Source organism: Pholcus phalangioides, unplaced genomic scaffold (genome assembly GCF_987345545.1).
Source record: "Pholcus phalangioides strain wild (caught in Gottingen) unplaced genomic scaffold, Ppha-v1.0 ptg000042l_1, whole genome shotgun sequence".
Classification (NCBI taxonomy): domain Eukaryota; kingdom Metazoa; phylum Arthropoda; class Arachnida; order Araneae; family Pholcidae; genus Pholcus; species Pholcus phalangioides.
In genome coordinates, this window is record NW_028301628.1 from 31,404,442 (window position 1) to 31,419,556 (window position 15,115).

Consider the following 15,115-nt stretch of genomic DNA (forward strand, 5'->3'; position numbering starts at 1 on the left):
GTAAAAAGAAAAAAAAAAATCAACGTTTTTATGCGGTGATGATTAAAAAAAAATTCACGCAAGTTGTTTACTTGGCAACAGCACACGACTTGTGGAAAAAACAGCCAACCGACGTAGGTAATAAGAGATGTGAAAGTTTGAGAATTCTTGAGCTTCTTCTATGAATAAGAAGATAACGCATGCGGCTTGAATGTAACTAAAGTTATTGGCTGAAATTTTCTTACCACTGTTGCTCCCATCGAAGGGGGCGCTGTTACCTCCCCCGGAATGGGAAAAGGATCGCACATTTTTCCTCAATTCATATCCACTGCCGTGAAGTTGGTAGAAATAGACTGCATGCTCTCCGACCAACATGTTCGCAACTTTTCGGCATGTAACAACGCACCGCTCAGCTTGTTCTTCTTGAATGTTCTCGTGCGAGTGAATGTTCAGACGTGACACATCGAGTAAACTGGAGTTTCGCGATGTACAATGAACGTGTTTGTGAATGAAAAATAACAAAAACTTGATCGGTAAATATGGCAGGCAAATATTATATACCGGTAAGTTGATCGAAACAGTATTCTAGTATTCGAATTTCATATTAATATTACTAATTGAGCAATTGATCTCATTACAATATCTCATCTATTACGAATTAAGTTCATTTCTTCGAAGAAGGTGACCCTGCATAATTCACCCCCCTATAACTACGGATTGAACTGAAAAAAAGTATGTAAATGTGTGTTGTTAGCGTGTTTTTAATTGGAAAAATACATCACCAAAGCAATTTAATTAATTAGAGAGGCATTTTAATTAATGGAAATGGTTAATTAAGGATAAAATATACAGTTTGTTTTTATTTTACTGTTATCTATAAAGTGATGAATTCTTCATTATCAAAATTAAATTGTTACCTTCAATTTTATTTCAAATTCCCCTCAATTTGGTTCGATTTTATCAATCTTTGAAAGCTAAAAATTTCAGCAGCACTCAAAAAAAAAACAAACAAAACGGCAAAGAATCAAGTTTTTCTGAATAAAAACGTGTTGTACTTACATTGTAGGCCGCCTGGCAGTCGAGTGGTTAGGAAACTGGCTTCTGACTGTTCAGATCTGGGTTCGAATCCCGGTTCGAGCATGGATGCCTACTAACTCTAACAAATTCCCTGGACAGATCGTAAAGATCTCTTGGGAATATGTGATGATGACATTAAATTAAATAAATTAATTAAATATTTACTTTCTAAAATACCAAATAAAAATAGAAATGAAATTGGGTTTTTGGACCATAAATTCGCAATGCATATTCATATACACAATGGACCATACACGATTAACTTTTTTTAATTGATATGAAAGTTATGAAAATAGATTATTAATTATTTCTGGCGTCTTTTTAAAGAACTTTACGGATCATTTCATAATAATACCGCAAATCATACCAGTTATATATATGTTGAATGTTCTTAACTATATATACTAATTTAATTGAAACAACAACTCGAAATACAAAGCTTCAATTATGATTAATAAAACTTTTGAATGTTTTCCCGCTTAAATCATGAACATTCAATAACAACTTTTGTTCCTATGTTCTGAATCGTCGGCGAAAATTCCATTATTGTTCCATGACATTAACTTCCAGTAATAGATATTGGTATTTTTATGTCTTTAATGAACTTAATAGCTCTAGTAACTCTTTCATTGCCATTAATGAAAAAATAAACTAGAATACAAATATCGATAATATGCTCAAATGATGAAAAAAACCCACAAGGAAGAGGGACCAAAGGGGGACAAAATACGTGTCCCATCGATGTTTTTTAGCGGAACACGTCTCTGTGGTATTGCAATAATGATGATTAAAATGTAATTTGAACTAAGTTATTTTTGTTCAAATCAATTTTGCGAAAGATAATAAAATATTATGTCCCAGTGGTAACGAAAGAGAGTTAATGCTCTTCTCTCAAATGCTCGTCTAACTAATTACTCTACTTAATTAGCATCATAAAGCATTTTTAACTGTTTTGTTATGTATTCTTTGAAATCGAATAGTAAATTTTAAATTGAGAAAATGATCGGAAATGATGGTAAATTGGCTAATTCCAAGTTATGAAAAAATCATGTCTTGAAGGGTTAATTTTGTAATATTAATTAAATTATTTTTTAATAATCGACTTACAAGTAGGGCTCGGATTTTTATGGTATGCCATATTTTTTTATGTCAAGTCATATTTTAGTCATTTTATAGCTATTTATTATATTTTAAGCATTTTTGAGCAATCGGTCATTTCGTCAGCGAAAATTTTAATCTGAAGGCATTTTCTTCAGGGTAACAACATGTTATATTACGATATCCATATCTTTTTGTTTCTTTTTTGAAAGATAAACTTGTGTTTATTACTAGTTACTATTACTAGTTAAACAAACTATTACTAGTTTGTTTCCACACTGTTTCTAAAGGGGAAACCAAGAATGGCACACCAAACACTCTCAAAAGATATTCATTTCGACGCACGAAATCTTCATGTTGAACGCGTTTTTATCATGGCTAAAGCCAGGGCCATGGCACGAATTTTCGTCTGCCTCCGTCACGTCACTGTTAATCTCGAAAGCTCCGTAGCAGTGTTTTTGTATTATACAGCCGACGCTCGTTATAACGACCCTCATCGCGCTATCGAAGACGAACCTTATTTCGGGCGATAGTTACCTCGAAAGGATAACGCTTTAGAACGATAATTTTTGACATATAGGATAGTCGCGTTATTTGAAACATTTGAAATTAATCCTACCGGTAATTGTAATGGAACGATGGCGATCAATCCTATAACGTTGGGACATTACAGCAAGTCTCCACTGTATTTTGAAGTAAAATCCTTTTTTTTTTAAATTTTTTTAGCCTTAAAATATATCGCCCTTTAAAGAGAGTTGCCCCTCGGAATATATTCCCCCCCCCCTCCAAACATGGTCCTGACTAAATTTGTGTTCGGAGTGAAAAAAGACAAGGAATTTTTTACATGAGCTCGGTGAAAATATTTTTGGCACCTTTGGCACTATTTTACTTTGTAAAATATGCTAAAGTTACGCACAAGAGCATCTTAAAGTGCAGCAACATTGCTATTCAGGTAAAGAAACAATCAGCGAGACTACGAAAACCAACAAGTGTCTGCTCTATGAAAGGCTTCTTCAAATATTGTTCAATCTGGTAATATTTTTGCAGAAATCACTTCTTCACAAATTTCTTAGGACTTTTTTATAGCAGCCATATCCCTCTTTTTTGAGCATTTGAAAATGCATCTCGTAATTCAGTGAGTGCAGTCTTACAACTTTCTGGAAGAAAAGTAATAGTGCTTAAATTAGGCATTTTCCCACTTTAATTTGGTAAGACTGTTTGAATTAAAAGATTAACTTAAAATTTCTAATCATGTAAATCGATGCGTTTGCTGTTTTTATTTCAGTTTGTTAGGATAAGCATCAATAACTGAAAAATAATAGATGAAATTATGAATAAAATTATGATGACATATTTTCATATTTTAGCGTCACATTTCTGTTTTTCATGTAATAAATGCTTACATTTCCTAAAATTTTTACGTCATAAAAAACCGAGTTCTACTGATAAATGACGGTGATTAAAATTCTTTTTCCGAAAGTGGTAAATACGGGTAGAGGATCTGGATTAAGAGTCCAATGTGGGACCTGAGTAAAAATAATGTCCTTATCTCGAATCAATAATATAAATATTTTCAGATTCTGAATAAACAGAATTTAGAACAAAATAAATTCATATAATAATTCATTGAAATAATTGAACAAAATTGTTTTTCCTTAATAAAATGAATACAATTGATAACAAATTCTTATAACCCAGAATTATGTCTAATTGACAAAAGAGTCATTACGTCTCGTTTCCTCAAGACGTAATGACTCATTTGTAGAGTTTCTCAATTTGGATTGGATGTGTGATTTATATTATTGTTACAGTATATTTTCAAAAAACGCGATTATCTTAATTAGTCTATTTGCTTAATTCATTTTTGGTGAAAGTGTCTATAGCACTCATGTTCATAAATTAATTAATTAATTTTCTACGTATCACATTTTTACAAAATGAGTACAGACACGAAATCCTCAAACTCTTGCGTTTCAGTTAAAAGAAATCTGACAAAAGATTGTTGTTGTGTATTTCAGTGTAAAAAACATAAATACAGTCGAATCTCGTTATAACGAACTCCAAAAGACCGATAACAAAATAATTTCATTATAAAGGAATTCCAATTTTTTATATTGTCCTTATGTAAAGTTATCTGGTGGATCAGAAAAAAGTTTTCGTTCAAACGAGGTTTTCGCTATGATGGCATTCGTTTAAACAGGAATGGACTGTATACAATTTGGTCTAAAAAAATTTTAATCATATGAATATTTTGTACTCGTTTATTCAGAAGAAGCAAATCTTACCGATGTTTTAAGAGCCCGAAACTATGTAGGTAAGATTTCTCTACATTCGGTCACAGCAAAATCATTTTATGTACTGTAGAAGTAATTTGACTAGTACTGATGATGCTGAAAAAATTGTTCACTATTGCCGTATCTTGTTGAGAAAAGTGATTGATCTGCGTGTGAAGAGAATATTTTTCTTTTCTGGCTCACTGTATTAGCTATCCACCTCCCTTCATATAGGAATTTCATAGATAAAATGGATCTCTGTACCCGATACAGTCTCAGCTCTCTTATTGAAGTTCTATAAGTACTGAAATTATTCATACTTTTGCCAACCAATGTTTAACTTAAATTCTTTATCTCTTTTAGACCCGAGCATTCCTGTTGTCGCATTTTTGATACTAAAAAAATAAATGAATTAAAAAAATGAACGTCAGAAAATTTTCATTTTTTCAAATTTTCACTTTTTTGTGAAGAAATAATTCACTTCACTCAAATATTTTTTAGCCAAAATGATGCAGAATGTATTCGTCTTCACATACAATTTTTTTCCGATTTTATTACTGAATTTTATGTAATAAAAAACACTTTTCCCGAAAGCCATCTCAAACCCCCCTCCCTGAAAGTTTAAGTGCTGCCCTCTCTGGTGAAAGCCTCTAAACTTCATATTCACCATATTTCTAACTCCTAACTTACACAATCCTTTAAGTCAGGGTCAGAAGAAAAAATTCTACAGCGAGAAAAAGCGACCCACACATTGGCATCAGGGTCTGAAAGGGTTATATCTGTGTTTTTTTACATCGGATCTCCATCATTTGCCACGGTTTCCTTTTCAGTCGATTTTCAGTTGAATATTCCAGTGCCGCAAATCAGTCATGGAGCCTCCTGGTTGAGAGTCCAAGACGTAAATCTCACTCATAAACTCCAGAAATGTTTTTCCCCATTAGGCTATCTCGGAAAACGAATGCAGCAGTTCTTAACCTTATTTGTCCATGGTCTGGTTCGGACCAATTTTTTTTCTCCTCGTATATGTACAATCCATGCCTTACCCAGAGTCCCACACCCATCGTCGCCACAGTGGTGGTCGGCTGAAGTTGGTTCTCTGTGATTCCCAACTTCGAAGCGCGAATGCGAGCCGTTCTCGCCGTTAAAAAAAGTTTCGCCACAGAGAGCAACAAGCCTACAAACAGTAAAAATATTCAATCATTACACTTCACTTCTGAAATATAGATAGCAACACTGAAAAATCAGACACAACACTAGATACGCACTCAGACTGTTAGGTACACACACTTCCCGCCCAACTCAATAGGTAGTAAATTGTCAATGGCGATAGACCTGAGTTGTGTTCGAAAGAAAGGGTCTCCACCCCTCCTCACCCGGGACTGAGATCCATTTTGTAAGAATTGTGGTTGATTTTTTTCATTATATTTATTGTGGGAGAAAAATTAAAAAAAAAAAAAAACCAAAACAATATCGATCTTCGAACCACTGTAGGCTAGATTTCAGTTTCTTTCTTGTATAGGTTTTATCCAGAGCTTAGGTTTTATCACTGGATTTTCCCTGGGCAAAAAGGGCGTTTTGGAAGTCTTAGCTGGAAGTAATGGCTTACATATGTTTACTACTTACTCCGAGAATCTCTATGCCAGATCTCATCATGTAGTTAGTCTCTCAAGGACATGAGTTCCTCGGGATGTGTCCAGAGGGTACACGTGTCTAGATGGTAGATGGCCTTGCCGGAAAATAATTAATTCAAATTTTCGTCAATAGATTAAGCTGCATGAAAATCCAATAGAGGTGATTGGACTTGAACTTCTCAAATTCACGAATGCCAACATCACGATGAAAACCTAACGTAAGCGCACCAGTAACAGGGAAATTCAGAAATGAGCTGTTGCGTTTTATAGGGCTCTGATTTGCATATTTCCAGTTGCTTACGTGCAGTGCTCTCTATCGACAAAAAATTGAACTAAATTTCTTCTACGTGAGAATAACTTTTTTTTGCAAAAAAAAAAAAAAAAACCGCATTCAAATTTATAAATTCCTTCAATTTTTACAAATTTTTAAACTTTTTACTAATTTATGGGCCACCCTGTATTTTATCTCGAGAGTTCCGCAAGGACAAGAATGTTTAGAAACACTGCTTTAAGAGAGAGAGATAAAATAATTTCATTGTAATTATCAAACAGAAATTCTAAAAACAAAATTTTCCATCAGCATTTTTGAAATTTCTCTCTGATACACACTCTACTTTATAATAGATTGAAACTAGCCACAAAAAAATACGAATGTATATACTATAATAATTATCATTCCCTCGCGCGGGGTGTGTGTACATTCATAAGAGTAAAAAAAAACCTCCAACTTATATTAAATTCTCAAAATACTTTTTATTTATACATAAAAGTATTCCAATTATATGTAGCAACTCATGGAAACAAATTGAACTTGACATCGTTGGAGAATTTCAATTATTAATTCTATTCCTCCTTGTCAACAGAAAAGCTAATAAACTGTCTCGTCCAGCTTATTACATACCATGGCTAACGAAATAGATGTCGACATAATATATATACTTTATTATTTTACGTTTTCATTCTTCAAGTAAATATTATTCTATGTAAATATTACTAAATATGTAAATGCTTTACTAAAACAAGCGCAATTAGCCTTGAACTAGGTGTATACTTTTTTATTATTAAAAACTCCACATTTATTACTACACTCTCGTTTTTTTTCGTTAATAATAAAGGAATTTATGAAATGAAATGATTAAAAAGTAAGCTCCAATAATAAAATGCATCTGGAATCCCTTTATATAATAAATGCAATTGTATGCGGATGAAAGAACTTTAGAGAAAAGCTTTGCGAAACTCGCTTCATATAAATATTCAATTTTCGGCGTTGTTTGAATAGTTAAAAACTTTAATAAGAGGGGGGGGGGAACTCAATTTTGTTTTTAATTGAATAATCATCATTGTATTCGACATTTAATGAAAACCGAACGAATCTTTAAGAAATCGCTCGTGAGATTTTTTTTTGGTTTCGGTATCAGTACATTAATTTAAAATATTATTAAAATCATTTTCGTGAATAATGGTATAATATTATAACTCATATCAGAGAGAAAAGATTCGGAGCGCTTTTAATCTGAATAGTTCACTAATGAAAGATTTTCATGAAAGGTCATTTTCCCATGATAATTGCAATTGGGAATACCCCACATCCCGTTTAGAACTACTTCGAAATCCGATTGAATTTAATTAATACATGGAATCCAAAAGAGCAGGCTGATATGGCTGTGTAGCCAAGGATTTTTCAAAAACTGCTGTACATTCTCCCCCTCAGCTTCAACCTAGAACATAAATGTGAAAATGATTTTCCATGTCATATTTCTATCTACATACATTAAAATGGGGTTGGTGTAGGAATCATGGCTTCCCATGCTTTCCTATGAGAAAAATCTCCTTCCTTTAATTAAGGAACATTTAAAAATTTTCCTTCTACTTTAGGCACTGAAACATTTAGGATTTTAATTGTTGGTTTTTATCGAATTTTATTTTCACACACACGCAACTTTTTCAAAAATCACAAAAATTTACCCATATTTTAGTGCCATAAATTTTTTAAAAATAATTTTAATAAAAAATCTTCGTGTTAAAATATTTAGATCTATAGTATTGAGATATACGCAAAGTTTCAAGATATTTGAAAGAAAAAATGTTTAAAAAATGTTCTTTATCTAACTCAAAACTTGGTTTCGATAAAAGAGCATTTTAGTTGAAAACATTAGCATGTAAAATGGCTGCCAGCAGTTTATATTAATATATTTTAAAAATATTTCTAGTACAGGTAAACCAAAAAACTTGAACACAGATGCAGAAAATTTCATAGTATTTTAAAACTGAAAAATTAAAAACTGTTTTTAATAAGTTACATTTTACATTATATTTTATACCGCAATATTAATTAAAATATAACAATATTTATTAATAATATTTATTATAATATTTATTATAATATTTCAATTAATATTTTCCTTTTAATAAATGTGATTATATGCGGATGAAAAAACTAGACTAGAGCTTTACGAAACTTCTTTCATATAAATATTCAATTTCCCGTGTTTGAATAGTTGGAATTTTCTTTAAAATAGGAAACTGAACTTTATATTCAATTGAATAATGGTCATTCTGTTCGATATTCAATGAAATTTTGAGAATTCAACGCGAAACCCCTGATGAATTGTATCGTTTTTTTTTTGCTTTTGCATCAGTACACTAAAATAATATTATTAAAATAATTTCCGTGGAAACTCATAATAGAAAAAGAGTTGGGGCGTTTCTAATCTGAATAGTTCACTGATGAAATATTTTCATGGAAAGTCATTTTCCATGATAATTGCAATTGGGAATTCCCCCCTTTTCCGTTTAGAACCAATTAGTAATCCGACAGAATTAATTAATCGATGACCTTCAAAGCAACAGGCCGACGGGGTTCTAGACAAAGGTTTTGCCGCTGTGCGGTCGTGTGGGCGTCGTGCTGGACTCCCATTGTGAGGATCTAAGTTCAAACCGCGTTGACGGTAAGTGATGGTCGGCTGAAGTGGGTTTTCTGCTGTTTTCCGATTTCAAGGCGTGAACGTGAACCGATCTCTCTCAGTGGGCAGACCTACAACACGACAGTTAAATAAAACGCATGTGCCATTTTTACCCTTTTTTGTAATATATCCAATGGGTATAGGTGAGATAATCTTCTTCAGTGACGTCACGAGCTTTTCGCGGAGGTTTTTGTGCTATAGATGGTGTTGGGAGAGAAAAACACACACACACACATACTCTAGTTTTTTCGGGTTTGCTCTTATCTAACCTTGAATATGAGCTTAATCCGCCCACTGGCAGTTGATTTGTTGGTGGGGGGGGGGGGAAGGGAAAACGCGTTTTACGGTAAGAATACCTTCAACGGTTTTTTAGAAGACGAGTTATTTTGGGGTGACGGAAATAAAGCAGATCAGGATTGACGAGATATCTCGGGATTGCCGTTGAAAGGGTTAATGAAGACACATTCTCCCCTTGCCATATTTCTATCAGTACCCTACAAATAAAAAACAAACTATCTTGTAACCATTTCTCCTGATTCAATAGGAATAATAAAAGAATTCATGAACTAGATCGATAAAAAAATTCCAATTATGAAACACGGGGTGATTCTAAACTCATGGGACGAAATTTATGAGGGGATAAAAGACACCTAAACAAGCATTTTTGATCATAAAATGTGAGATCGAATCGTAATATCAAAGGCGGTATAGGGTGTTTTTATGAGAATGCTCAAGAGCACTTCAATAGAGCGAATATCATACTTTTTTTTATCATATTTGCTGCAATAAGTGCAATGAACCATTCAAGGATGCAGATTGTTGTAATATGGTAGGCCTTCTCACACATGGTGCAACATTGGTGTAACGCTACTTTTACCACAAGTCATTACACCGCTTGATCATTGTTTGGCGCAGCATAACCTTGATGGTTCTCTTGCACCAATAAAAAGCACTCCAATCCAATCCGGATGGTCGGTAGCAAAATCACAGCAAATACATCGAAAAAATTTGATATTTATTTTCGGCGAAGTGCTGTGTTGAGCACTCTCTACAAACACCCTTTATCACCTTTGCTATTGTGATTCGGCAGTGCATTCTGCGATCAAAAATGTTCGTTCATGTGTGTTATATCACCTCTTAAAGTTCGAACCATGAATTTAGAAATTCTCATCCGGTGCATATACTCCAATAATGAAATCGTCATCTGGAATCCATTTGTATAATAAATGTGATTATGTTCGGAGGTGAAAGGACTTTATGTAAACTCGCTTCATATAAATAATCAATTTTCTGCGTTATTGTTAGAAATCTTCAAGGAGGAGAAAAAAACAAAGCAAAATTTTTTCGTCCCTATTGAATAATGATCATTATATTCGATATTTAATGAAAATTGAACAAATCGTTAAGAAACCACTTGTGAGATTTGTTTTTTAAGGTTCTTGAGTATCACAGTACAATAAATTAAAATATCATTAAAATCATTTTCGTGTGAATAATGGAAACCATATCGGAAAAAAAAGACTGAGTGTTTTTAACCTGAATATGCTACTGATGAAAGATTTCCGTGCGAATACATTTCTCATGATAATTGCAATTGGGAATTTGGGAATCTCCCTCTCCTTAATCAGAATTAATTCGAAATCCCACTTAATTAATTAATCCATGGCCTTCAAAAAAACAGGCTGGCAGGGCCCAAGCCAAAGATTTTTCAAATCTTCTAATGTAGAAATTCCCCTGAGCCTTTTAAATGCGGACACGCTTTTCCCTGCCATATTGCTATCAATATACAAGGAAAAAACTCCAGTCTGTTTCAGCTCAAATGACTCGTGAACGTTGGTTATAGAAACATACTTCCAATTGGAAAAAGCATTACAATGAAAAAGTATTCAAAATAAAAGTATTCAATTGGAAAAACAAAATTCTAGAAATGTCATTAATTTTATTAGGTACTGTGTATTTGATACAAAATTTATATATTTATTTTCATGCGGTCCAACTGCCATCCAACGACCAATCAAAAAAGTTTTACCCCGTCTCCCCATGTTGATGAGCGTGATATTAGCCGAAATACAGTCAAACCTCGTTAGTACGTCACCCGAATAACACGTCACTCCGCTCACCGGATCACTTTTTGGAAGTCCCAATTGTCGTCAGGCAGGCATTGGCAAGCTATGGCTTACTCCGTTCAACGAGTCACTCCGCTACTAAGTCATATTTTTGCTCTCCCAAGAGTGACTCATTAACGAGGTTTGACTGTATTTGACTTCAAAAGACACTGAAACTGAGGAAGAAACTGCATATAACAGCTTATTTTGGATCGAGTTTGTTCTAGTATGTATGTCACAGTAAAAAAACATCCCAGTAATTATGCATAAATACCAATCATTTCGGTAAATTTGATAAATTTTCCTACATTTACCACTTTCACTGGTGATTATGTGGAATTCCCGAATGAAGCGTGTAAGTTAATAAATATGTAAGAAATCCTGCGGAAAAATATCACTTGAATTCGCATCCGCTTATCAGTTTCTCCTATACATATGATGGGTGCACTACATATTTTGCAATGAAAATTAAATTAAATTAAGTGTAATAAGGATTAAAGCGTATAAATTATTATCTACCATAAATTATTTAATGTTACGTATCTTCACATTTATCCTGAAACAGGCGGGGTCCCGCTTTCTCTCCTCTCTCTCCCGCTTTTGTTTTTCAAACCGAACGCAACTCCGGTCTATTGTCATGGGCAATTTACAATGAATGGAATTTGGCAGGAAGTGCGCATGTGCACTTAACAGTTTGAGTGCGTATCTGTAATATTTTGCGTGAAATTTTAGAGTGTCACTATCTATTTCTCAAAGTGTGAGTGAAGGATAATGATTAAGTATTTATACCGTGTGGCTTAATTTCTGTGGTGAGACACTTTTTTGTCGGGGAGATGTCCTCGCGTTTGTACATCTACGTTGGGGACAACAGGAAACAAATTTCGGCTGTGCCTTCTCTGGGGTTTGAACCTGCATCATTATGTTTTAAATAAATCAACGTTTAATGATATTTTGATTTTTCTCCATGTTAAAGGATATGTTACACCCCCCCCTTCAAATCAATGTTACTCAAAATGGGCAATACCGTCCCCTGGTGGACGATAGAGGGCGCGGTAGACCGGTCGATAAGATGCTCGCCTAAAGTACCAAAGGATATTTAGAGGTGTCACGAGTTCGATACCCGGTTCGTCCGTGTCAGAAAACTTTCCTGACACAGGGGTACAACAAAAAACGGCGACTTGACAGCAGCAAAAAAATTGCTACCGCAGGGAGTCCCCATCGAGGGGTTAGCGCACCAACCTCTCGATGAGTATAAAAAACAAGCCTGCCGTTCGGAATCGGCAATAAATTGTAGGTCCCGGTCTAATTAGCCCTCGTGTGCAGAAAATGACCGTGGTGCGACAAAAATGATCAATTACTTATGGTGGACGGTGGAACGGCCTGTGGTGGGGGCGATAGAATGATAGAAACTACTAGTATAACATAGGATCATATGGGCTCACTTTAGTCGGGGGAGGGGAAGAGCGATGGGAGAAATAGAATTCTGGAAAAGGAAGGCGATGGAACAAAAAAGTTTGGGGAACTATGACTTAAATGAAGGGCGTGAAAACAAAGAAATAATTACTCTCTAATCTCAAAAATTTCTCTTTCGCAAAACAATATATCCCTCTTCATTCTACATAATGGAGGAATGCCAAAAGAATCAAGCTCACCGCACTTTCCTTCAGCTAAGTGATATTGCTCGCCTTTTGTCTCCATTTGCATGATAGTAGACCCTTCCCCCATTCTTTTTTCAAGGGTTTGTGCGTGATAAAACACTTCTTAAAGATAAAAGTCCATTAAAAACAGAAAAAAAAAAATCACCCTCGTCAAAGCTTCATCAGGCAAATTGAAGAATGACAACAACCATCTACATCCTTCTCTTAGAAAATCGAAATTTAATGGTAGTTTGTCTGAAAGTTGGAAATAATACGTGTCCGTTTTAATATTCACACGTTTGGAGTTTTTCCAACTTTTTTTTTTTTTTACGTGCGTTTTGTGGAGCTGGAAATCTTGCTGATAGAAAATTATCGATCATGATGTATTTTTAGCGGGGCAAAAAGCTTGTATTTCAGCTCCAAATTCAAAAATATTCTGCTGCAGTGGTTTCAAATAGGATTTCTATCAGACACCGAGGGGAACTGACTGGATTTTAGCATATACAGGGTGCATAGGTAACAGGGCGGATGCCATTTGCCTGGCGAACTGTTGATCCTAGAGACACAGTCGAATTCCGTTATAACGAACTCCAAGAGACCGGGTAAATCACTTCGTTATAACGAAATTTCGTTATAAAGGGATTCCAGGTTTTCGCATTGTTCCTATGTAAACTTATGTGAGAGAATAGAAAAGTATTCGTTAAAACGAGTTTTTTCGTTATAACGGTATTCGTTAAAACAGGATTCGACTGTACTTCCAATTAGGAAAAGTAATCTCATTAATCAGATATATTGTTCATGTTGCAAAGAGTTGAGTAGATATGAAAATCAAAGTTTTAGCCTTTTATACGGACACCCTGTGCTCAGGAACCGGATTACAAAATCTCCAACGAATTTGATGTGTCAAGAACTAGAATAATAATAAATAATATTTAAAATTACAAAAAATAATTTAAACCAAAACCTACTAACCGGTTTTTAGCACATAAACTTTACACCGGTATGCAGAATAAAAACATAAACTATATTGAATTATAACATTTTTTTTCTTGCTATATACCGGTTTAAAACTAACAACTAACTTCACTTGAAAAATGATAACATATAATTCAGCTTTAATTCGATAGGTGGCATCAAAAATCTTGTATTTTTTACATATTTTTGTCTAGTAGAGAAAGGTGATATAAATATTTTTTTGAAATTTTAGAATCAATCGCAGGATGTTTATGCATATAATAGAGCCATATAATTACAGGGGTGCATAGATAACACGGCTTATGACATTTCACTGGCCAACCGTTGATCATAGAGACATAACTCTATGTAGGAAAAGTATCCAATTAATGTGTATTAATCAGATATGTCGTTCAAGTTGCAAGGGATCGTGTAGTTATGAATATAAAAATGTTAAGTTAACTTTTTATACAGACCCCCAAGAACTTTTGCTCAAGAACTCAACTACAAAGTTATTGCTCCGTTTCTCCCGATGACAAAAAAAAATTCAAGTTTCTAAGTGCAATATGCACTGAAATATTCAAATTTAACAAACGGAGGAAAATTGGCGAAAAACAGCGTTAAATATGGATAAACCGTTTTTCTCGCATTTTTTATGTTGTTTTTTCCCAAACTTTCCTTCGTTTTTCGAATTCGAATATCTCAGTGAATATTGCACTTCGAAACGTGGAATTCTTTTTTTTTACTCTTTTTTTTTTCGGGAATCGGTGAGACGGGGAAACCACGTTCTAATTGGGTTTAGAGACGCACGGGGAATGTATGAAAAGTTAATTTATTTTACAATCCCTTGCAATATCAATCACATATATGAGTACTAGATTAGATTTATTAATTGTATTAAGAGCCGTCGGCCTATTACAATAGGTGATACGATATTTAAAGAATTACACATTTACATCAATAAATACAAAATGAACATTGGGGGAAAATTAAGTACGCATAACAATCCACAAGATGAAGGGGAGGAAACAGCACAAAAATTTATCGCACGATACACTTCATTCATAAATTCCCACAGCATATCTAAGAACAGTGCCACATGTCGAAAGAAATTAAATAATCTGTAGATATATATAAAAGGTCGATCAGAAACATGGGTATCCATCAGGCGAATGAAAGACAAGCCTCATGTCTGTTACAAACATTGCACTCCGAGTTATTTCTGAGAAACAAGGTTCAAGGTCCTGCCGGTAGGATGTCGGTATGTGTCATGGTTAATCTTAAGTTCATAAAAACCTTATTACGTTAATCGGGAGGTTGATGAAAAGGTATTCTGCTGGTAAAATGGAGAAACGGAAATTAATACAATGAGGAAAATTTTAAATGAGGAAGGTAGAG

General features: G+C 34.1%; 1 protein-coding gene across 1 annotated transcript in view; it reads left to right on the forward strand.

Moving 5' to 3' along the window:
• Positions 1-331: 331 nt before the first annotated feature.
• The window catches only part of LOC149064803 (allatostatin-A receptor-like), a 45,303-nt gene continuing 30,519 nt past the window's right edge, over positions 332-15,115 (forward strand). The window contains exon 1 of the mRNA XM_089255200.1: positions 332-542. Within this exon, the coding sequence (XP_089111326.1) occupies positions 519-542 (24 nt within the window). The 5' untranslated portion in view covers positions 332-518. The remainder of the gene's footprint in view (positions 543-15,115) is intronic.